The sequence below is a fragment of the Anopheles funestus genome, chromosome 3RL (genome assembly GCF_943734845.2).
Source record: "Anopheles funestus chromosome 3RL, idAnoFuneDA-416_04, whole genome shotgun sequence".
Taxonomy (NCBI): domain Eukaryota; kingdom Metazoa; phylum Arthropoda; class Insecta; order Diptera; family Culicidae; genus Anopheles; species Anopheles funestus.
Window position 1 is genome coordinate 57,593,624 of NC_064599.1, and position 21,777 is coordinate 57,615,400.

At 44.0% G+C, this 21,777-nt stretch overlaps 7 protein-coding genes across 11 annotated transcripts; 4 read left to right on the plus strand and 3 right to left on the minus strand.

Annotated features, from left to right (window-relative positions):
• The first annotated feature begins 11 nt into the window (after positions 1–11).
• LOC125770918 (hydroxyacyl-coenzyme A dehydrogenase, mitochondrial-like) lies at positions 12–5,523 on the plus strand. 2 transcript variants are annotated; one of them, XM_049440987.1, is made up of 4 exons: positions 12–615; positions 2,407–2,611; positions 2,672–2,947; positions 3,018–3,660. In XM_049440987.1, exons 2-4 carry the CDS (start codon positions 2,543–2,545, stop codon positions 3,552–3,554), a joined length of 882 nt encoding a protein of 293 aa, XP_049296944.1. In that variant the 5' UTR covers positions 12–615; positions 2,407–2,542; the 3' UTR covers positions 3,555–3,660. The 2 variants fall into 2 exon arrangements, with proteins under 2 accessions (XP_049296944.1, XP_049296943.1); XM_049440986.1 differs by lacking the exons at positions 2,407–2,611; positions 2,672–2,947; positions 3,018–3,660 and adding exons at positions 3,908–4,573; positions 4,633–5,523.
• On the plus strand, positions 777–2,262 carry LOC125770920 (hydroxyacyl-coenzyme A dehydrogenase, mitochondrial-like). Its single transcript, XM_049440989.1, has 2 exons — positions 777–1,208; positions 1,384–2,262. Exons 1-2 carry the CDS (start codon positions 1,101–1,103, stop codon positions 2,197–2,199), a joined length of 924 nt encoding a protein of 307 aa, XP_049296946.1. The 5' UTR covers positions 777–1,100; the 3' UTR covers positions 2,200–2,262.
• Positions 5,524–5,654: 131 nt separating the features above from the next.
• On the plus strand, positions 5,655–7,916 carry LOC125770915 (inositol polyphosphate multikinase-like). Its single transcript, XM_049440982.1, has 3 exons — positions 5,655–6,137; positions 6,199–6,998; positions 7,326–7,916. Exons 1-3 carry the CDS (start codon positions 5,909–5,911, stop codon positions 7,566–7,568), a joined length of 1,272 nt encoding a protein of 423 aa, XP_049296939.1. The 5' UTR covers positions 5,655–5,908; the 3' UTR covers positions 7,569–7,916.
• On the minus strand, positions 7,603–11,139 carry LOC125770919 (mitochondrial 2-oxoglutarate/malate carrier protein-like). The gene is made up of 5 exons (XM_049440988.1): positions 10,663–11,139; positions 9,167–9,403; positions 8,873–9,066; positions 8,592–8,802; positions 7,603–8,513 (listed from the first exon to the last, which is right to left on the minus strand). The coding sequence occupies exons 1-5, from the start codon at positions 10,716–10,718 to the stop codon at positions 8,285–8,287; spliced, it is 927 nt and encodes a 308-aa protein (XP_049296945.1). The 5' UTR covers positions 10,719–11,139; the 3' UTR covers positions 7,603–8,284.
• Positions 11,140–11,187: 48 nt separating this feature from the next.
• Positions 11,188–12,610, plus strand: LOC125770916 (WD repeat-containing protein 18). The gene has a single exon (XM_049440984.1). It carries the CDS (start codon positions 11,321–11,323, stop codon positions 12,560–12,562), a length of 1,242 nt encoding a protein of 413 aa, XP_049296941.1. The 5' UTR covers positions 11,188–11,320; the 3' UTR covers positions 12,563–12,610.
• A 68-nt stretch (positions 12,611–12,678) lies between these two features.
• Positions 12,679–14,906, minus strand: LOC125770917 (nucleoporin Nup43). The gene is made up of 3 exons (XM_049440985.1): positions 13,612–14,906; positions 13,130–13,551; positions 12,679–13,069 (listed from the first exon to the last, which is right to left on the minus strand). Exons 1-3 carry the CDS (start codon positions 13,913–13,915, stop codon positions 12,746–12,748), a joined length of 1,050 nt encoding a protein of 349 aa, XP_049296942.1. The 5' UTR covers positions 13,916–14,906; the 3' UTR covers positions 12,679–12,745.
• A 1,750-nt stretch (positions 14,907–16,656) lies between these two features.
• LOC125770922 (rho GDP-dissociation inhibitor 1) lies at positions 16,657–21,754 on the minus strand. Of its 4 annotated transcripts, none has more exons than XM_049440994.1 (5): positions 21,597–21,754; positions 18,214–18,435; positions 18,022–18,131; positions 17,834–17,948; positions 16,657–16,884 (listed from the first exon to the last, which is right to left on the minus strand). In XM_049440994.1, exons 2-5 carry the CDS (start codon positions 18,392–18,394, stop codon positions 16,688–16,690), a joined length of 603 nt encoding a protein of 200 aa, XP_049296951.1. In that variant the 5' UTR covers positions 18,395–18,435; positions 21,597–21,754; the 3' UTR covers positions 16,657–16,687. The 4 variants fall into 4 exon arrangements, with proteins under 4 accessions (XP_049296951.1, XP_049296949.1, XP_049296948.1 ...); XM_049440992.1 differs by having other exon boundaries at positions 21,531–21,754; XM_049440991.1 differs by having other exon boundaries at positions 21,157–21,754.
• Positions 21,755–21,777: the final 23 nt, after the last annotated feature.

A 21,777-nucleotide genomic window follows, 5' to 3' on the forward strand; every position in this document is an offset into this window, starting at 1 on the left:
TTTCAGATCCAACTGGTTACACTGCAATTTATACTGCAACTGGTACAATTTTTTTTAATTTTTGTAGACAAATGAATTTGTTCTGATCCACTTCCGGTTTCGTTGATCGATTACATTTTAACACACATATGAATACAAAGGAGTATTAAAATCCACAGAAAATAGTGCAGATATCATTAATGTGTTATGAAGTCATTAGATTAATAATGTCCTTACGTTTCTTTGATTATATTACCCTACAAGTGAATAATAAATTTGGAAACTGTTCTTTTCAAATCGATTGTGCTTCAATTCCGCTTGAATTATTGATCACGTTTTTGACATTACTGTGCACGAGATTGCGTGTGTGTGAGTGTATGCGTTAGTTCCATGTTTTGCTCTGCTGACGGTGCCGTTTACAAATCTTCCGGAGCAAGTTTCGTTCTGCACACTTTCCCTTCACCATAGTCGCAACATAGTATATACATTTATACTTTTGTAGCATTCTTCTATTTGCTGGTTTCAGTTTTCACATTTCCCTTTTGTGTGCTTCGTATTTCATCGCCCCAGACAGGTGGCAGCGTGTAAACAAAACGCAGGTTTGTTTTGTTGTTTCTTCCGCTCTTCTTGTTGCAGGTGAATACAGATCAAGATCGTTTTCTCATAAATTATATACCATAGCCATACACTTCTGGTGGAGGGATGCTAATGCCAATAGATCATAATCACGGGCACGATGCGCAGAAGGCACATTAATATTTCCCAAAATGTAGCATACAATTCGTGTTCGCTTTTCCGGTACATATGTTTATTTACATAGTTGATCGGTCGTCCCGGCTGTCAGATGTGTAGTGCTACCAGTGTGAGTTTGTGTGCGTGTTTTTGCGACAAAGTGAACATAGGCAAAGGGCATTGTAGCGGACAGCCGGAACGCGATACGGGTATCATCAGCATCAACATATCACCCCACTACGACGGTTTATGAACGTTGATCTGCTCCAACGAGCACTGTCTGGCGAGATCTTGATACGCTTATCACCTGTGAGTGCAGTAAGTTGCCGGTCCTATCAAACATACAGTCCAGCAAGTCATTGGGAGTATCGAGAGACAAATTGAACAAAATGGCTATGTTTGTTCTGCGAAATTTCACCCGCAATATGGCCACGGCAGCTAAGATTAATAATGTGGTCGTCATTGGCGGTGGGCTGATGGGTTCCGGTATTGCCCAGGTAAGTGAAAGCAATCTTCCATCCCAAACAGCGCCAACGGCAGTTCCAAAGTCCAAAGGTCTCTACGGACCGACGTACGATCGCATTGCAATCTCCACCGCACAGTGGGATTGTCTCGAGTTAACGGTGCCTTAATGATTCAGATCCTTATTTCTTGCTGCAATGCACGACACAGGTTGCGGCCGCCACCGGACACAATGTGACGCTAGTGGAGATGAATGATGGACTCGTGGAGAAGGCCGTTGGAGGCATTCGCAAAAGTCTGGAACGTGTGGCCAAGAAGCAGTTCAAGGATGATGCCGCCAAGGGGAAACAGTTTGTGGAAGGAACGTTGGCAAAAATTAACGGCGCCACCAAGCCGGAATCTGCCGTCCAGGGTGCGGATCTCGTTGTGGAAGCGATCGTCGAACGGATGGATGTGAAGCATCAGCTGTTTACCAAGCTCGATGAAGCTGCCCCCGCTCACACAATCTTTGCCAGCAACACTTCCTCACTGTCGATCGCGGAGATCGGGTCGGTGACGAAGCGACAGGATCGATTCGGTGGACTACATTTCTTCAACCCGGTCCCGGTTATGAAGTTGCTCGAGATCATCCGCACTGACCAAACGTCCGATGAAACGTTCCAGGCACTGCAGGGCTTCGGGCAGCAACTGGGAAAGGCCTGCATTACCTGCAAGGATACGCCCGGATTCGTGGTAAACCGGTTGCTTGTTCCGTACATGGCTGAAGCGGTCCGGTTGCTCGAACGTGGCGATGCATCGGCCCGGGACATCGATACGGCGATGAAGCTTGGGGCTGGCTATCCCATGGGACCGATCGAGCTGCTCGATTATGTTGGGCTGGACACGACCAATAACATTCTGCAGGGCTGGCACGAAAAGTTCCCAGACAACCCACTATTTGTGCCGATCAAAACGCTCCAGCAGCTAGTTAGCGAGGGCAAGCTGGGTGTTAAAAGTGGCGAAGGTTTCTATTCGTACAAGAAGTGAGCACCGTGATTATTCACGCCGTCGCGATTAAATAAAAGCATTCTACCTACTTAGCGCCAATCACTTTCGTTTGTTTATGGTTGTGTATTATAAGTGCTATTTTCTCCCCACCGAATTGTTGACCGATTCGCGTTCTTCTACGGGCACATTGTGCGAAACCTGTATACACTGACGTTCTTTTGGTACGTTTGCCTTTTATTTTATCAGATAAGCCTTGATAATTGCCGAAACTGGTGCTATTTGTGTGGCTCTTTGGACTTGCATACTTGAAGAATTTTCTCGTCTTTTCGTTCCGTGTATTCAGTAATTAGAAGCATCTTCAACTCTGCTTTAACGCCTTCCGATGGCATCTTCCAACATTAAACATGTTACGGTAATTGGTGGCGGTGTGATGGGCTCGGGAATAGCGATGGTAAGTGGCACCATGAACATGTCCAAAATGTTGCTTGTTAACAGTGTAATCTACTCGTAGATAACCGCCGCCAACGGATACCGTGTGACTGTTGTGGATGTAAATGAGGATGCAATTGGGCGAGCTAAACGCCAGGTGGAAAAGGATATGCGAAGAATGGCACAACATGTAAGCAAGGGTAACGAACAGGCGGAAAACAAATTTTACACCGATGCCGCAGCACGTATGGCGTACAGCGTGAATCTGAAGGAAGTTGTCGCCGCTACGGATCTGGTCATCGAAGCGATCGTGGAAAACCTTGAACAGAAGCAATCTCTGTTTAAAATTCTCGACCAAGTGCGTCATATATCGATGGAAGCATCGCGTAAAGCAAACGCCTAATCCGTCTCTCACATTTTGCTTTCAGGTTGCTCCATCGCATACGATTCTTGCCAGCAATACTTCGTCGTTGTCGATCGCGGAAATAGCATCGAGTGCGGAAAGGAAAGATCGCATTGGTGGACTACACTTTTTCAATCCAGTACCAATGATGAAACTGATCGAGGTGATCCGGACGGATAAAACTTCCGACACAACGCACGAAACACTGCTGACGTTTGGGAAAAGTCTTCGCAAAACTTGCATTACGTGTCGCGACATGCCAGGCTTTGTCGTGAACCGTTTGCTGTTTCCGGTAATACACGAGGCGCTCGGGATGGTGGAACGGAAGGATGCGACCGCTCACGATATTGACGTAGCGATGAAGCTTGGCCTGGGGCACCCGATGGGACCGTTCGAACTGATGGACATCGTCGGTTTGGATACGGTGTGCGCTATTCAGCGAGAGCGTTATGCACGCAACCCGACGGATGTGGCCGCTAAACCAAGCGAGTTACTCCAGCAAATGGTTCATGATAATAAGCTGGGTGTGAAAACGGGAGAAGGATTTTATAGCTATAAATAAAGGAATGAATGGAAAAAACCGCCATTCTCATATTCTGAGCTAGCGCATTTTTTTCTGTAAGTGGTTCCACATCCGGAAGAGATATGCTAAGTCTCTTTAGTTTGATTTGATCGCTTTTTTTAAATTACGGAAATTGGTACGGAAACCGTCACACATTGGTTCTTCACTTAGATTAACATTTTTCTTAGCATTATTTAAATGAATAGAAATATCGATATCTCCTGAAACCTTATCATATTTCAAACGGATTAGATTTTCTTATACCCAAAAAGTAACTGTATAAGAATTTATTTCGGTTCAAACTATTGAAGAATGATATTAACTGTAGTCTTTAAATCACCTTTGCTTTACAGACCCACTTATCTGAGACACGATTGAATCGCGATGAGTCGCATTTAGATAAGAGGCCGCTTTTGTCAGTTTTCCCCCTAACAAAACACCGAACGTCATGTCGGAGTGGGAAACCATTCTGTCCGATCTTCCGCCGGGTGTGTTACAGCTAGAGAACCAGGTAGCCGGTCACACGGCTGCCCAAGGTTGCCTAGGGCTGTTGAAAACCACCAGCGATGGAACGATCCTTAAGCCAACCGGGAAGGTACTTTGTGGCATTCGTGAGATAGCTTTCTACGAGCGTCTGGAGGAAGCACGGCAGCGGAAACGCGAGCAAGCGAACGTTGATGACCATCTGTGGACGGTGTTGTGTCAGGTGGTGCCTAAGTATTTCGGCCATCCGAAGCACATCATCGACGGAAAGGAGGTGGAATTCATCCAGCTGGAAGATTTAACGGAAGGGCTCAAGTGGCCATGCATCATGGATGTGAAGATCGGGCGCCGGACATGGGATCCGCTGGCAACGCCGGAAAAGCGCAAAGCGGAGGAAAACAAATACAAAGCATGCCGGCAGCGATTTGGGCTGTGCATTCCCGGGTTTCAGCTGTACGCGTTGCGTGACGGCGGCAAGTTGATACGGCACGGAAAGGATTACGGCAAGCAACTAACCGAGGACAACATTCGTGATGGTAGGAGCAATATTCATTGTGCGTTCTTTCTTATGCTAACTGATGTGCGATTTTTCTAGCATTCCTGTTATATTTAAATGCAGCTGAAGATGGACGAGTTTCGAGAAAGCTGCTGGAACATTTTTTGCACGATTTGCATCTGATTCGCGACTGGGCACACCACCAAACCACGTACCGGCTGTACTCCAGCTCGGTACTGCTCGTATACGATGCCGCCCAGTTAGACGAGTCCAAACAATCGAAACAACAGAGAGAAAGTCTGACTAATTCACATGGTACACCGAGCGTTAGGGCACGGATGATCGACTTTGCCCATGCATTTCCGACCGAAACGCCTGATGCGGACACCGTGGATGAAAACTACCTACAGGGAGTAGACAGTTTAGTGGATATATTTGAGCAATTTCTTGCCTCCGGGCAGGTAGGCTAAAGACTGAACGGGCAGAGCGGGTATTGAGAAGATTCTTATCTCTTCGGGAGGAGCACACCACTGTAACCGGAATATTTCTCCTTCTCCCCGTTTGTTCTTCATTATTTCCCCCGCCAGGGAAACAAAAACACCAAAGCATAAACGCTTTATACTGTGGCCACTGTTAGACGTGCCATTTTGTAGTGTTCTGCTGCGGTGTGGGAAGTATTTTTCTTACTGTGAATGATCTAACTACGATTAGAATTGTAAGATCGTGTGGCGTTATTATACCAAAACTCTGGCAGGAATGTTGGCCATGAGCGTGAGCGCATCATTTGTTCTCTCAGTAAAATGCGCCATACCAAAGCGAAGCGGCAGATACTTATTATAACATACAAAAGTCTTAGTACATACGTGCATCATTTAATGAGCAGTCGGACGCACGGTAAGGTTTCCACGACATAAAGTACATTACGCATTTATGGTTAGTTTTAGCTAACCTACAATATTTAATTGATAATAAAGGGTTCGTAAAAGATAAGTTGACTTTGTTTAATTTCTGCAGATGCTATTTTTGTCACAAATTTTAATTTCAATTCCAAACAGGCATGCACACACATATACAGAACGTATTGTTATCAATTATTATCACGCTTCGCATTTAGCACAGATCTCACGTGGTGGGATTTGGTGGTTCCGGTTGTCCCCGTTCCGTAAGTACGTGCAGGGGCGGTTTGTTGGAAACAGATACCGATAAACACGGTATGATAAATCCTTTTCCGAATGATAATAGAACCTTCTTTTGCCTTTATATGATAAAAGTGAACTTTTAAGCTAACCGAACGAATCTACGCACCAAAGTATGGAGCCCGTTCGCTTCAGTTCGAATGTGTCCTTCCGTGTGGTAGGAAAATCGTATTAGCACGATGAGCCAACTTAAATTACCGCCCTACCAGAAGCGAAAGACTTCTTCCACCAAACGACCGACGACGTTGAACGTTGGGAAGGCGGGAAATGCGGTCAGTCATAGTAAGCAATCACCGCTGGGGTATGGTATGCAAACACCGGACGAATGTCCATCGCTTCCGGACGGATTCTTACCACTGCCCTCTCAGGTAGCAGGACACGCCTTCCACAAAGGAACCGATTCTTTGGGTAAGTGAATTACTGTGCGAATAGAATAAAATGCCACCAATTCTAACCTACACCGTTCCAGGTTTGTTGAAAAGCATCGACGATGGTTCCGTACTGAAACCGGTCGCAAAGCTTCTAGTCGGTCCGCGTGAAATCAAGTTCTACGAGCAGATAGCTAAAGCCGAAATGCGAGAGCTTATGGTACTGAGGGAACTGACACCACAATATCGTGGCCACCAGAAGCTACCGATCGATGGTGAGCTAATCGAATTTATCAAGCTGGAAGATCTTACCCAGGGCATGTTGGAACCGTGCATTATGGATGTGAAAATTGGCCGCCGTTCGTGGGATCCGATGGCGACGGAGGAAAAACGACGTTACGAAGCGTCCAAGTATGCTGAGAGTCGTGAAGCGTACGGGTTCTGCATTCCGGGCTTCCAGTTCTACTCGCTCCAGACCGGACGATTGCAACGGTACGGGAAAGAGTACGGAAAGAAGCTTACGGAGGTAACGGTGAAGGACGCGTTCCGTCGGTTTCTGAACGCGGACGGTGGCCTCTGCCGGCAGCAATTGATACAGTTTCTGACGGATCTGTGGAACATCCAGAAGTGGTCCCGCACGCAAACATCCTTCCGGCTGTACGCTAGCTCTGTTCTGCTCGTGTATGATGCACGCCGGCTGAAACCGGTACTGTTACATGCGGGCAAGAAATCACCCCGTACACCCAACACACCGACACCGACTGGTGGTACTAGCGGTAGCAGTACTCCGAGCACACCGATTTTCTGCACGACCTCCATCAACGAGTTGGGCGATGTGGAACCACTGCAACACTACTTCCAGATACAGAGAAGTCACTCCACCAATCACAACTATGAAGAGGTATGTATGGCTTGCTATGATGAAAATAATTTCATGCGTTCACTTCAAGTTCTTAACTTAAATCGTGTCGGTTTTTTTTGTTTCGGAAACTTGTTGTGGCAGAACTTGTTTTAAGCAACAAGTGTAGTCCCGATAATACATAGGACAACACTACACATTCTTCCAATGACGCTAAGATCTCTCAAATGACGTCGAAAGACGAAGTCTAAGTAAAATCTAATAATAACTTTGCCACATTCCAAGACATATCCGCTTTAGAAATGATGGCGCATGAGACGTTTTCTAACAAAGCCATTTCTGCTTTTCATATTCATTTATCTTTCTTAGGATATAAAAGTAATGAAGGAAAACTATACCTTCATGCTGGACAATCTCGTTGGTTCGTACGAAGACAAGATCTGGGCTAAGGCGCGTATGATCGACTTTGCGCACACGTTTCCGTTGCAACCGACCGAACAACCTGCCGTCGATCGTAACTATCTCGAAGGCATAGATAATCTGGTGAAGCTGTTCGAGGATCTGCTTAAGGATTGTGAGATACAGAATTCCCCCCGGCAGGGAGTTGCTTGATAGCTGGACGAACAGACACACGGCCACACACACATTTGCATTCTCATGTTCGCTATGCGTGCTTTTTATTTGTGTTACGTTGTTCTAGATTCTATCGGCGAAGAAAAAATATATATATATTATATACGTACGAAATTGTTCCTACGAGCTCTAGCCGTTGTGTTTCGTGTTCCTGAAAACAGGACGTTCCACGATTTGTTTCCTATATAAACACTCTATTCCCGCATATTGTCACAATTCGTTTCTCCGTTTCGTTAAAGCAGTGCTGCATGATATTGCGTTACATATCTGCATCTGGTTCAAGTTCACGTTGGCGTACGGCCAAAAAGATAATAAAAAAAAACAAACGATCTCGGCTAACAAATAACGAAGACGCGACGCTACTCTAGCGTGGCGCCAACGCGCATCGCGTTTGGACGGTTGCCAACGTGGCGTGGCGTTGGGTGAAGTGTGTGCGATTATTTTGAGGTCGCTTCGCAGAAACAGGTGTTTCGAAACGTTGTCTTCTGTGCTATTATGGTTCCGGGTGATACTTTCAATCACGGTAAACTGGTAAACCCTTTGGGGGGCCATTTCGTGACGGATGTAAAAGGGAAGATGATACTACGCGATACAATAACAGAAGTAACAAGAAAATACATTTACAATTGCCATCGAATGAAATGCGTGCAGCAGCATCGGTTCTGCTGCCTGCGTTCGAGTTGAAACCAGGAACCCTATAGGCCCGACTTGCTGCCTTCCACGCCCATGTGCTTGTTGTACAGTCCGTTCAGCTGCTCGAGAATGATGAACGTGAGCACCGTGTGTGGTCCAAGCCGGCCGTAGTAAGCGGTGAAACCCTTCCACAGTGCAAACAAACCTTCATGCCGGATGACTTTCACAATAACGTCGATCGTGCTCTTGTACGGTGGTGCTTGACCCGGTGCGACCTTCATGTTTTGAATTCTGCAAAGGAAAAGCATGGTGCACATCAGTAAAGAGTTTTCCATTTCTGCTGCTGCATTGCTGGAGCTGCATAATCACCTCGTCTTGGCAATGTCCACCGGTAGCGAAGCAGCCGTAGTAATCAAACCCGAGAACATGCTAGCAGTGAAGTGTAGTCCGATGCCTTCGTTCAGCAGCTCAGAACTGACCAAATAGGCCTTGGCCTGCGAGTACGAAGCAAGCTGAGCGGCGTTTACCACCATGGCACGTCCCATCGTCGGAACGCATCCACGCCAGAGCGACAGAATACCTTTGGCGAATCAGAAGCAAAGTGTCTATCATTAAAATCCCTTCCGATTGCCGCCTTCGCGACCGCTAACCTTCCTCTCGGGCGATCCGGAACAGCGCATTAAAGAAGCCGGTATAGTTACGCCGCTCGGCCACCGGTAATCGTCCATCAGCCGTCATTCGGATCAAGATCAGTTCGCTCGGATTGCCTACAAATGAACCGATCGCACCGGCCGTCATACCCATTGCCATCGATGCCAACAGATTCGGTGCCTTGTTGGTTTTCCTGTTCGCGGGGAAAAAAACAACACAAACACACATAGACATACATCCAGTCGGTACGTTCGCACTCAGTTGCGAGGAGAAAGTGGTAACTTAAGGCTCACTGTTTGTAGGCATCATTGAGCGACGTGTACACACCGAGACGGGTCGTTGTGTAGGTTGCCTGTCGCATGATGGCCGCACTTAATCCCTTGTACATGGCCAGTAAACCTTCACGACGCACGATTTTCCCGATCGCATCGAAAGTATTGTTGTATTCCTTGGCCGCGCCTCCCATACCGGAGATTTGCATGCGTGTCTTTACCAGATCCAGCGGCTGAACGACACATGTTGCTCCGATGCTGAAAACGGGACATAAGACACAATACATTAGACTCCTTGGACATCATTCTATAACGCTGGATTGAATTGATTTTTTTTATTTCTTTTTAACCATAGGCCCTACTCCTTGGGAATGAATTCATAAAACACCAATTTATTATTTAATCATTCGCCTGCAATCAAGGGTGAAACCAAAAGTATATGTATACATTATGCAAGGCCTCTACGCATAAGGAGCACATTGTTCGAATTATATAAAAGTTCATTTTTCCCACCCTTCCCCGCTGTATCACCTTCAGCGAATTACTATTTAACTGCTGCCGATAATTGGTAACGAATTTTCTTGTTGACCGTCTTCCTGCATGCTGGTGCTAATGAAGATGTTTACCAAACTGATCTATTCTGGAAATTATTCCATTCGTTACCAAGCGGCGCCAACTAGATTGAGGCGAACGTGATTACGCAAGTCTGTCCTATGACAGATGATGTACTACCACTCCCTTTCTCCTTCCTCAGTGTGAAAGTAAATAAACACATTAAAACATTCAAACACACTTTTATGCATATAAATAGGAGCTTAGCGGCTTTTCTCGCTTTGCTATGATTAATGTTTCGGTGTGGCCTCGCATGCAATTTAATCATATCGTGTTTGGCGAGCAAGCAAAGCCACGCGACTGATAAGATTTTTGCAACCTTTGCTCTTTCTGCTTTCCACCCCAAACACCCTTCCACTATGGAGCGTACATTTGTCTGTGAAACAACCGCCTTCCCGGGGTCTATTTCGGGCATGGGCAAAACGCATCAGCTGATCGTGATGTGACCTTGCTTGCTTTAAAGCGTACCTTTTCCCCATGATGGCGTTGATGATCGATGCGATCATACGGTTTCAATTCGATGCGGGTTACGTAGGAAAAACGCAACGCCCCCACTCTGATCACTTCAACAACCCCATTGGAGACGTGTCGTTCCCCCGATGCTGGTGGTTTTGTTTTCGTACCACCGAGCTGTAGTGGAGCATTTATATCTTTCGCCAAGGTCTATATTTAAACAGCACGTTCTTAGAGGAAACGAAGGTTAACAGGTAATGGGCAACATCACCGGGACCATCTGCGTAAGTTGCCGCATTCATTGACGCAACAGCAACACAATTCCCACTAACGAGGTCACCTTCTTCTTTGCTGTCGGCCATTCCCAATCGTTTCCATCAATGAACGTCGTTGCCTTTGGGCACATAAGCAAATGTTTAGAAATAAAATAGACCCCTTATCCTTCAACTTACCCCGAAAGACCTCCAAGGACATACTGTACGTAGACTGGTCGCTTTTTGTCGGCCATTTCACCACACTGCTAGAATCGTTTGCTGTACGTTAAGTTTCTCCGGTGAGAATCGGGCGATCCTGATGCTGGTGCCACGAATGATCACAAACTGTACTGTACTGGGCGAAACGAAGGTCAGGATCCGGTCCGTACCAATCCGATGGGTGAGTAAGCACTGCGGTGAAAGCTTGTCTGATTGTTCGTTTCGATGGACGTACTAAAGCACGAACAATAATGCTTCACTGGTGCTGTCGAACATGAACTGGGAACTGTAAGGAGCAACTTTATGCACGGCGGAACAATGATAACAAGCGCGGAGTGTGGGAATATTAGTTCGCCGGTTTAACAGGTGCGTGTGAGACTGGGGCGAGAGACTGAAGACTTTTCAAGCGAGGATTATCATCCGTCAGCAGGCAGCTTTTTGTTGTTATTTAGCGCTGTGTCAAATTCGAATCGTTTTCGAACATCCAAAGAAATTATGTTTTGACGTAAATGTTATTCTTTGGCGCAGTGTGAAGTTCAACTTGACATGTGCTAGCGATCAAAACATGTGTATTTGAAAGTACGACGAAAAGCGTGAACGAAATTCGCCTGGCAGAAAAACTGTAAATAAAAGCAACATGACCGACTGTATTGAGATCGCTCTGACTAGCGATACATCCGCACAGCATTGGAGCTGTTGTGCGTGGGACGTTCGCACCGGGACCCAGCTAATGACGTACAGAAACGGTGGGTCATCCGGACCGAACACGCTGCACACCGTCAACAATCAGGTTATCGTTTCCGGTAACCTCACCAAACCACTGCTTACAGTATGGCCCATCAACCGGCAAGAGCCATCCAGCGTGAAGTATATGCTACCGGCCATACCTGGTGCGGTGGCGGTTTCACCTGATGGTAACTACTGCCTCGTAGCTCATGGCCATTCCTTCAACGTGTACAACCTGCTAACCGGTGCCAATATGGCTTCGGTAGCGCAACATTACGGAAATATAAACGTGCTACGGTTCACGGACGATGGGTCACACTTCATCAGTGCCGCCCAGGATTGCCGAATCGTCGTGTGGAACCTTGCGCGAACGGTACAGCAGAAGGACAACCGTATGGTGTACGAGTTGGCCGATTTTACGCTACCCGTTGCGGACGTGGTGGTCGGAAAGGGAGGCATGAAAGCGATGCTGGCGGCCGTATCACTGGATCGTTCCTGCAAGCTGTACGAACTGGCTACCGGTCGACTGCTGCTGAACATTGTGTTCCCCGTTGCTCTAGCAGTATTGACGATGAACGCACTAGAGACGGAACTGTTTGTTGGTGATAAGAAGGGGCTCATCTACGTTTGCAATCTACAGTCCGTTCCACGATCGAAAGAAATACATCTGCAGCAAGATCTGCTTGATCGGAGTGTATTCAAGGGCCACAAGAAAGCGATCACCTGCCTGTCGGTGTCGATGGATTGCGAAACGCTGCTGTCCGGCGGGGAAGACCAAACGGTGATCGTGTGGCATGTGAAAACACGCCAACAGCTGAAGCTATTACCACACAAAGCTTCCATTACGAACGCGTTCTTTTTCATCACGCCCCGGGCAATGTTTGATCAATCGCTGGAGCTTTCCGTACCATTTCCACCATTTCAGAAAGTGGTTATCACAAGACAGGAACGGGAATTGTTGAGTTTTGAGATGCCAGTTACAAAGCGCCCGTTGCGTGAACGATCGGATGTTGGGGCAATATCGACAACGGTATGCGACACCGATAAGGGTTACAAGATACAAGAGCTTGAGCAGGAAATAGAGAAGCTGAAAGCGATAAACAAGCAGTTGTATCAGCAAACCATACACGATATAACGAACGAATCATATTGATCGTACTTTAACGCATGAATACTTCTTGAATAAAATCGTAAAATCTAACATTCTTTTTTATCAACATTCGTTTTTCTCTAATATTCCTAAACATCAATTAATCCCAACACGGTAGATATCGAACGGATCAGATTTCATTATTTTAAATGTAATGCTTAGAAAAGAAAAGCTACAAATGATCGACTACCAGAGGTCCAGTATGAAAAGCATTTCGGCATCACCGCAGCATATCATCTGTCGCACATTCACGTCAATTGAATTGATGGGTTTAAAGTCTTTCATGCGCGGCTGGCGCCTTTCTATGGAATAATCGACGAACGACGACAGGTTGCTCAGTGTCCATTCTGTAACTAGACCTCCAGCATCGGCACTGAACATGATGTCCTGCTCCTTTGCAAACTGTATATCGGTAACCGGATCACTGTGACCACCAAACTCGTACGACGCATCGTACGGTTTGCGTATGTCCCAGTTGATAATGGAACCGTTTTCCAAACCAACTAAAATCTAGCAAATAAATTGTATTAGGTTTTAGTGTGGGCCTTGTTATGGCTAAATTATACTCACCAGTGATTTATGTTTGGGTAAGTAGTTTATACACATTGGTACGGTCATTTCATGATCTTCTTCGTGACACGTTTCCAGACTGAACGCTGGCTTGTTACCACTTTCGCGCGTGTCGTAACAATTGAGCAGACCACAGTGCCGTCCGGCAACGACAACACTAGGGTAGATGAAAGACACGCACCTAATGCTCGAATTGTCCGGATGTTGTATCGTGCTAATAACCTTTCCCGCGTTACCCGATATGATGTTTAAATTGCCATCCTCCCCACCCGTAACGATGTATTGATCGAACGCTGAAACACTCATCGCCGAACAAACCGATTGTCTCCCGTCGAACGTATGCAGATCGTGCATGTTAAACTTGTGGGTAAAATCATACGACAATGCTGATTCGCGATTAAGATCCAACACGCTAAGTGTACCTGAAAAGGCAAAGAATTAGTTAAGCTTTGATTGGAAAACCATTTCTCAAACAAACCCACCTTCCGACGTGACAGAGACCAAATGTTTATCGTCGATAAATCCAAAACCAACAACGTCGCCGGTCACACAGAATTTGGCCGTGCTTTTCGGAACCAACGGCACAGTGCTGTCTGCATCTGCTAGCTCGTCATGCACAAGGTTCCACAGGTTAACCGCGTTCACCTTATCGCCCCAGCTACCGGTGACGAAAAAATGTTCGTCTTCCGTTTGGTTCGGTACCCAACGCACACACGACATTTTGCTAGACAGCAGAAAGGACTGGATATCGTTGGGTATGTCGAGATCATTGCCTGCCGCATCCATCGTCGATCTTTTTACTTTCTTGTTGCACAAAACGGATATTGAATGAGGAATACGCGCCAACCAAAGTTGTCAACAATTATACCGGTACCGATGCTGATCGTTGATGTGTATTTGGTATTATTTAAAACAGCAGGCTATGTCACGAACAACATGTTGACATTCAAGATGACTATAGAAAAGTATATTTGACAGCTGTGCGCAATATGATGAATTTGTAAACTCCAATTTACATGCATTCCCTCCGCGGAACTACACAAGTTTGCAGTCCTTATTTTCCAAGGACAAGGGCTTTATGAAATATGGACAAATGTACGTTGTGTCTATTTCATACCCCTGTGAATGAATTTATTAAAGATAAACTAACGAGAACACAGAACATGATTGTACACAAAGTAAAGCAGAAACATTTTTGTTCCGTGTTTGCTTTTATTATTTTTAATTCTGTTTGTTTTTGGTTTACTTCATAATCGAACAAATTGAGCTTTTATCATGATTTTGTGGAAATCTATATGGCGCTGTAAACCTCACCCTGGAACTCCCTGTTTCTTGCTTAATATACATTTCCTTCTGCACCATAGCTCATACACCTATGTATATCGCTGGATTTATATTCACACACCATGCGGTTTCCCATTTTCTTTCACTTGCAAAGGATAGGCTCAATTTATTATATTTTCTTCTACTTTCATATTCTGTTCAATTAGTAATTGCGTACGTTCGTAAATGATTTTGTAAGGGTAATTGTGAGCACAAATATTTCTTCTGGCATTCTGGTTTGCTAAATCCACTCGAAAGAAATGCGATAGTACTACATGAAAGTGGCAAGTGTTTTTTTTAATTAAATCTCGATCTTCTTCCATTGGAGTTACGTCTTGAGTGATTAACGCCTGTCGGTATGCAATCACGATTTTTTACCTACATATTTCATGTAGTAGGAATTTAAAAGAGTCAGTTCAAACGCTTTTTCCCTTCCAATCCCTACTCAGACGGCTTTCCACGACTGTTTATACACTTACATACGTTTACATTGCACCATATGTAAAATAATTTCGCACTTTTAACCAAGAAGCTACTTATTTCGGTTCAAAGCATACCCGCTAGCTTATAGAGCACATCTTACAAACCATTCACGGTTGGGGCAATTATTTAATTGGTGAATTTTTATTATTGTTCGCTTCAACACGGCACATACACAAACAAACTGTATTGCTTTCTTACACCGTAAATACACAGACGCATCTGTACGCGCTTTCTACTCCTAGCGAATGGAATCCTTCGGATCAGGTTCTTTATTCCGGTTCTGTTCGTAGATCATCGTATGCCCTATACGAACAGTATGATTTGCATCTTTAGAACAGCGTTTATTATATGTTTGGTGATTGTAACTACTCCAATTGTTAAGCACCGGTTGCGTTTTTGGTTTTATATTCACTTGTGACAGGCAAATGCATGCAAATGTGGCGTTATGCTGTTCAATCTATATAAATGCCAAACTTAAAAAAATGGTGCTTACTAATGATTGATTTGACGTACAATCAATCATCTTATAGACGTTTTCACATCCACAAAAAGGTTGTGGCTCAGAGTCGGAGAAGGGTTGGATAGTGAACTCCGTTTGCTGTTTTAAATTGTATAGAATTCTTGCTGTTTTCTCTTACACTATTGAATACCAATGTACTACATCACCCTTTACGTCCGGCGGTGGCTAGTGAAACATAGCTTTTTTATTTATGCGCTGACCAGGTAAAAGATATGCATATATCGCACACTAAAACAAACCTTTGATCGTCTCAACTACTAATCTCTGCTGTACGGGGACATTTATCTTTTGTGAAGCATACTAGAGTGTGTTAAAATACCTTCGATGCTCGAGCAGAATTAAAACGGTTCGAATGGTAAATATCGCTCCTGTGAGAGGATTTGCAAACTGTGGTGAGAAATTGTTTAAGAAACACAAGCTAAACAAAACCAAAAAGTGTAAAAATGCACCAACATTTCAAATAACGCAAGTATAAACACATACATCCCGCGTGTCTTGGAGTGGGAATTTTTCTTTTCTCCTATACTGTTATGCTGTTTTCATAGCAAATACTGAAGAAATAACATCATCATCACACGGCAAATGGGCAATAGTGACCGAGTGGATACAAAATGCGAATTGTTACGATACCTTTTCTCATGTGACGTTTCGCACGTCCCTGTGTGTATGTTGCTCAAAAGCCATGTTTTAGTCTCGTTTCTCATGCTTAATATTCCTGCTTCCTGTCCGTACGTGTGCTGTTTGTTCTGCTGTATACTAATAAATTCCTAATCGCCACAGTTTAAAACATCTTTCTTTAACTTTCATCGCATGGTTCGTGTTGCCCACATTCACTTATTGCTATGTACCACACCTCCCGAAAGCCAGGCTGGGTAAAGGAAATCAGTTCACGACGGGGTCAAACTTACGAGTCGTACATGGTATTATGTTATCCTCCATTATATCGCTATTTTATTCCCGCACAGTTCCTTTAAAGTTTATCTCAGTTACGGACCCATCTCATCGCTTCCATACACCTGTGTGCTAGTCACATCACACTGCTAAGCATGTCTACTTGCCTTTATGATTCTCCCCAACTCTCGTCTAATATGCTCTGTATCTTCTACGCTCTGTATGCCCTTGTATCAATCGCATTGTTTTCAAATATATATATATGTGTGTGTGTATGTGCTTGGGTTTGTTTTTTTGGGGGAAATTATTGTGTGTGGTGAGGGATGAATGGTTTTTGCATATTACTGCCAGTCTTTTTTGATTTCAAAACTCCAATCCCACTTCAGATGCTCGTTCTTGTCGTCGTCTGTGAACAGGGAGGTGACGGAATAGGTACCACGGGCCATCATACCGGACGGGGCTTCCTCGAACGGGGTCGTATAGCTCTGGATTTCCTTCTTTGGTGGATAGGAACCAACCATCTGGACCATTTTATCGACTGCATGAAAGTGATGAGAAACAATTAGTAGTATCGCAATGACGACGTTCGCATCTACTCAACGGAGCAAGCAATCGATAAAAGAAACGAAAACTTTTAAACTCAAATTAATCGTACAAAACATCACTGTACACTGTTAAAGTGTATTAAAAATGCGTTTCTTTTCAAACTAGCCTGATTGTATAACTAGTTGCTAGTGCAACTTGTGTGATTTTAATTCAAAGTTTCACTAGATAAACAGATAGTGTGTGAAAAAGTGCTCAACTAATAGATAGTCGCTGTTCTAAATATTAAAAAAAACACGAGCTTCTCTATAAAGCTCATTTTCAAATGCGAAAAAAGAACGCACACACTACAAATCACTCTCTACATATCTTACCATGGATGGCTAATAAGACGAATAAATAGTGGATGCATTAAAAATGTTCATAATAGTACCAGACACGCACAACCCAGGGAGAAAGTGAAGCGTAAGTAAAACAAATCAAAAACAAAATCACAACATTATCATCGCGATTGGAATGAACGTAAAACAACAGATGGATAACACATTGGTAATGGAATATTATTTAATAAACAGTACCTCAAACGCAAATCCGAGTATTGAACGATTGATTCTCTTTCTGAGCGTGTTTTTAAAAATCAAACATTTAATTTTTGTGTATTATTCAATGCACGATTCAAATTCTATAATAATTGTCCATTTTCATGATGACGAATTATAAAAACGGTTATCAGGACACAAGTCTAAGGTGTGTACAATCATTTTTGGAATTATATCCAAAAAAACACAAAGAAGTATCATTGCTCAATTTCTAGATGTTCGGATTTGTGTTTGGGCCACATGGTACTTAGTTTATATACCGTCGATTTGGCATGATATTAGGAATAGTAAAACGATTGCATAGTATACTGCACTGTTTACTACAGCACTTCACAGTGCACTTACCTGGGACACCCATCCGGTAGGTTTTCTGCACATACTTCAACCCGTGCACAATCTCTCGTTGAACGACGAAATCGATGCGAATTTTGTATTGAATGCCTTCCTTAATCACGAACACCTACAACGGAAAAAAGCACATTCTCGTTATAAAAAAAGGGACAAACACCGGATTAGAAGCGCGGGATACAAACATTCTTTTTCAACTTCGTTAAATCTCCGGTCAGATCCAGCTCCATCGGGTCACGGTCGGTGACGAGGAGCGCAAGCTTTTTCACGATTACTTTCCGTGGATCAGAATCATCTGAAAAAAAAAGGAAAAACCAATCCAAAAGAAACCCATCAATAAGTATCGTTCGCTGCGTGCCCACTTGTGAACAACCTACCGAAGACAATCTTTTCGGCCTGCGCCTCGCCGAGCAACGCTTCCTTATACTTCCGCAAGCTTTCATCTTCCGCATCGGCGGCCATTATTTCCTCAATCGTTTTCTGCGGCGGTGGCTGATAATTGCTGTCATGTTCCTCCTGCTCTACCTCCGCGGGATTCATTTCCTTTTCAGTCGACATCTTCGAGAAAGATTGTGTGTGGTTTTTTCTAACAATTACAACTGTAAAAGAAAATGATATAAACAACCGTGTTACTAAACGCGTGAACAATTAGTTGAACACTGAATAATGTACAAATTTTAATGCAATTACAAATACGTACGACATGAATGTACTGAATGAGAAAAATTAGATCATTGGAAGACAAATAAAGAACCGTGACGCATTTATTTTTTTCAGCTAAATAGTGATAGAGGAAGACGTTATAAGTAACTGCTGACGTCTAATCCGCTACGGTTATATTAACTTCAAACCTCACAGCACCCCATCGATAACACATATCGCGCGCGAGTTTCTTATCAAATATTGTGATAAAAGCTGTCGAATGTGTACGTGTTTGCCTTTTAGCCAAAGCTCTTCACACACCACTGAAATACGGACGGATAGTTAAAGGAAATTTGTCATGCGTATGTGTGAATAAACTTGGCTATAACATTTATCTGACCACAGCCCAAAGCAGGCAACCAAGATTTTTATTCGAAAGAGTGCAAGAATTTCTTAAATCGAATAAATCAAAGGGAAGGGAATCATGTACTGTATTATTCGATGCAAAATATAATGCATCTCCATAGTTTGAACACGAATTCAATTCTCTACTCAAACAACACAGATTATGGAGCGATTAAGCTTCCTGCACCTTCAAAGGTGTATTTTTTGTTGCGTGCACAACGATTATAGCACCGAAGGCCAGTGCGAAATGACAACACACTATCCATATTAAAAGTAATCAATAAAATTGATTCGATTCAGCGGTTCTCGCTTAGCATGCAAGTGATGGATGGCCGCAGACACCGAGACCAGCTATTTCTTTTCCCGTTCTATCGTTCTCCCTCTCTTGCGCTGTTTTTCCACAGCTTAACCTCCGCCAGAACGGTGGTGGTTGTGGGTGGTTTACTCTAAATGCGGTTGAGTAGAAATGAACCGCTTTGTGAAGACGAGGCGTATCTCTATTGCTTTTACGTTCACTTTCCTTCCAGAGATTGTTTTGCGATGTTCCAAAATGTTACGCATCCCTAATGGCATCGGCGTAAAGCTGGAATATTATGAAACACATATTTTATTCAAGATTCAATGTATCTCGTGGCCCTTCCAGAAATTGGTTAGTGCTATCTTACGCCTAAAATGAGAAAGAGTAAGCGAATTCTTCACGCACATTGTGCGCAGGATAGTTCAAATATTTGCGCGATTAGTCATCGTGGTACCGGGCGTAAACGTATGCACGAAAATGCATAACGGCCGCGGGGAGATCGTGCTCCATATTGGTAATATGCAAAGAGTTTGGTGTCGGGATACTGTAGACAGTTGAACAGTCAATCCTAACAGACTCTTTTCTTTGGTGAACTAATTTTTCCACTACCGATCTGGTATTGGCTCTGGATAATTTGTTATTATGGTGAACATGTTTATGGGATAATTTTCCCGAGAAACCCCGTAATTTCCCAACTGCTGGATGGAAGCACGAAACAACGATTGGCGAGGTGTAGAACAGATTGAAACTACCAAATAAGCCATTCCGGCTCAAAATATTCGAACGCATCGTGTAAATAATGTTTCCCAAACCCACCCATCCGTTTCGTTCTACCTTTTCTGGCAGTCTCTTGCCATCAGCGTGAGTTGGGAAAAAAAGAGTTGCGATGGCAACAAACATCTTTACCAACGTTACTATCTTTCACACCGGTTGTACCCTATTTGCTTCGTTAAAGAATTTTTTCACCTTTACCTAAGCAAGGAAATTTCCATTTTCCGAATGTAGTAAACAGAAAGATGTTTTGAGCATGCCGCAATTCGGAGCCGCGTTTGTCGATCGAAGGCAGAGGGTGTATAAATGAGGATGAAAATCCAGCAAGATTGTGGAGCAAGGAAAACCCGGCACGTATGAATCTAATTTTAGGATAATGATGCTTCGTTGGGGCCGGCAAAACGGGGAGCCAACAAAAAAAAACGAACCGTAAAAGCATGTGCACGCACACACTTACATTGGAACACCCGCACACTATACGTTTGGCAAAATACGCATATGATGGAAAGCGAACGGATGAAAGAAAACTGGATGGGAAAAAGGTGCTGTGTTTGTTCGACTATTTTGGCTAGAAAACCATTTGTTTCAAAGCCAATATTATCTTCCCTCGACGATTTTCACACTTCTGCTGGAGGTCGGCTGGAGCAGACACTCCACATTCTTACACGCGCACAAACACACACAACATTTGAGTCAGCTTTCAACCAATGGTGCTTAGTTTTCCAGGCTTTCCGTCGCCATTTTCGTGCTGTATTGGTTCCTCCTTTGGTTATCGGACAGTTGTAAGATGTTGATTCATCATTTTTGGGCCCTTTTCTTCCTTTTTCCCCGTTTGCTTCTTTGTTAACGGTGGTGAAGTAATCCTACAAACGATGCGATAAGAAAGATCGGGAATGTTGGAGAACTCGGGCGATGTTTCCTTTTCTGATGCGTCTCATCTGTTTGGTGTTTTACAAACCCGGGATTAATAACTATTTTTTGTGGTTATTTTCGAAACTACCTAACTATTGCACGGTCGGCATGCAAAACTCCGCAAATAGTCACAAGCTGAGTCACTTTTTACAATGTACAATTTTTCCACACGGCACAACACACCCACCAACACAAACGCGATGAAGCAATAATTTACATTAAAAGTGCATCTACAATTGTTAGACGAGAGATTTAACGGCAATTCTGCAGACTATACACAAATGCAATTCACCTTTGTGACCACACGAGCACCGCTACTGCTGTTGTTGTTCCGTCCGCACCACACGACGATAACACCGGATGGATAATGGAACAAGAATGCGTTTCAGACACCACACACCAAAGCGAGCGATACCGCAAAATCGCAGCAGGCACTTTAACGGAACAGTGGCGATTTACTTTTCACGAAACGGGAACCAACCAAACCAATACAACACGCGCGCACACTATTCAAAGTCGAACAAAAGACAACAATCGATTGTAGCACGCCGCGTGACACACAGTAAAGGGAAAAGGAACGAACGGCACGGTACAGGAACGCAACCACCACGAGTAAAATGTTTCACGGCGAAGATTGTTCTTGTGAAGAACAGAAAAAAAACTCACCGACGTAAACAAGCGCACAGCAAAACGTGAAAAAGTATAATAAAAATGCACGAAACAATCACAAACCGGGTGCTGCACCAGTAGACAAATTGACACGCAACTTTTCCCTTTTTCTCAACCTTTCGTTTTCCTGTGCGTACGGCTTTTTGGCGAAAAATACAGGGACAAACGAAATGGAAACGCGTTTCCTTCTCCAATTTTTGGCGATGATGGAAATGTCACTGCGATTCAAAACGGAAGGAAGAAA

Coding starts and splice junctions, on each gene's coding strand:
- LOC125770920 (XM_049440989.1), top strand. CDS start 1,101: ATGGCTATGTTTGTTCTGCGAAATTTCACCCGCAATATGGCCACGGCA. Junction 1,209..1,383: donor TGGGTTCCGGTATTGCCCAG/GTAAGTGAAAGC, acceptor TGCACGACACAG/GTTGCGGCCGCCACCGGACA.
- LOC125770918 (XM_049440986.1), top strand. CDS start 4,003: ATGTCGGAGTGGGAAACCATTCTGTCCGATCTTCCGCCGGGTGTGTTA. Junction 4,574..4,632: donor CGAGGACAACATTCGTGATG/GTAGGAGCAATA, acceptor CGATTTTTCTAG/CATTCCTGTTATATTTAAAT.
- LOC125770915 (XM_049440982.1), top strand. CDS start 5,909: ATGAGCCAACTTAAATTACCGCCCTACCAGAAGCGAAAGACTTCTTCC. Junction 6,138..6,198: donor CAAAGGAACCGATTCTTTGG/GTAAGTGAATTA, acceptor ACACCGTTCCAG/GTTTGTTGAAAAGCATCGAC. Junction 6,999..7,325: donor CCAATCACAACTATGAAGAG/GTATGTATGGCT, acceptor TATCTTTCTTAG/GATATAAAAGTAATGAAGGA.
- LOC125770919 (XM_049440988.1), bottom strand. CDS start 10,718: ATGGCCGACAAAAAGCGACCAGTCTACGTACAGTATGTCCTTGGAGGT. Junction 8,803..8,872: donor CCGGATCGCCCGAGAGGAAG/GTTAGCGGTCGC, acceptor GATTCGCCAAAG/GTATTCTGTCGCTCTGGCGT. Junction 8,514..8,591: donor GTGGACATTGCCAAGACGAG/GTGATTATGCAG, acceptor TTTCCTTTGCAG/AATTCAAAACATGAAGGTCG.
- LOC125770916 (XM_049440984.1), top strand. CDS start 11,321: ATGACCGACTGTATTGAGATCGCTCTGACTAGCGATACATCCGCACAG.
- LOC125770917 (XM_049440985.1), bottom strand. CDS start 13,915: ATGGATGCGGCAGGCAATGATCTCGACATACCCAACGATATCCAGTCC. Junction 13,552..13,611: donor GGTCTCTGTCACGTCGGAAG/GTGGGTTTGTTT, acceptor TTGCCTTTTCAG/GTACACTTAGCGTGTTGGAT. Junction 13,070..13,129: donor TACCCAAACATAAATCACTG/GTGAGTATAATT, acceptor TTTATTTGCTAG/ATTTTAGTTGGTTTGGAAAA.
- LOC125770922 (XM_049440994.1), bottom strand. CDS start 18,394: ATGTCGACTGAAAAGGAAATGAATCCCGCGGAGGTAGAGCAGGAGGAA. Junction 17,949..18,021: donor TAACGAAGTTGAAAAAGAAT/GTTTGTATCCCG, acceptor TTTCCGTTGTAG/GTGTTCGTGATTAAGGAAGG. Junction 16,885..17,833: donor CTACCGGATGGGTGTCCCAG/GTAAGTGCACTG, acceptor ACTTTCATGCAG/TCGATAAAATGGTCCAGATG.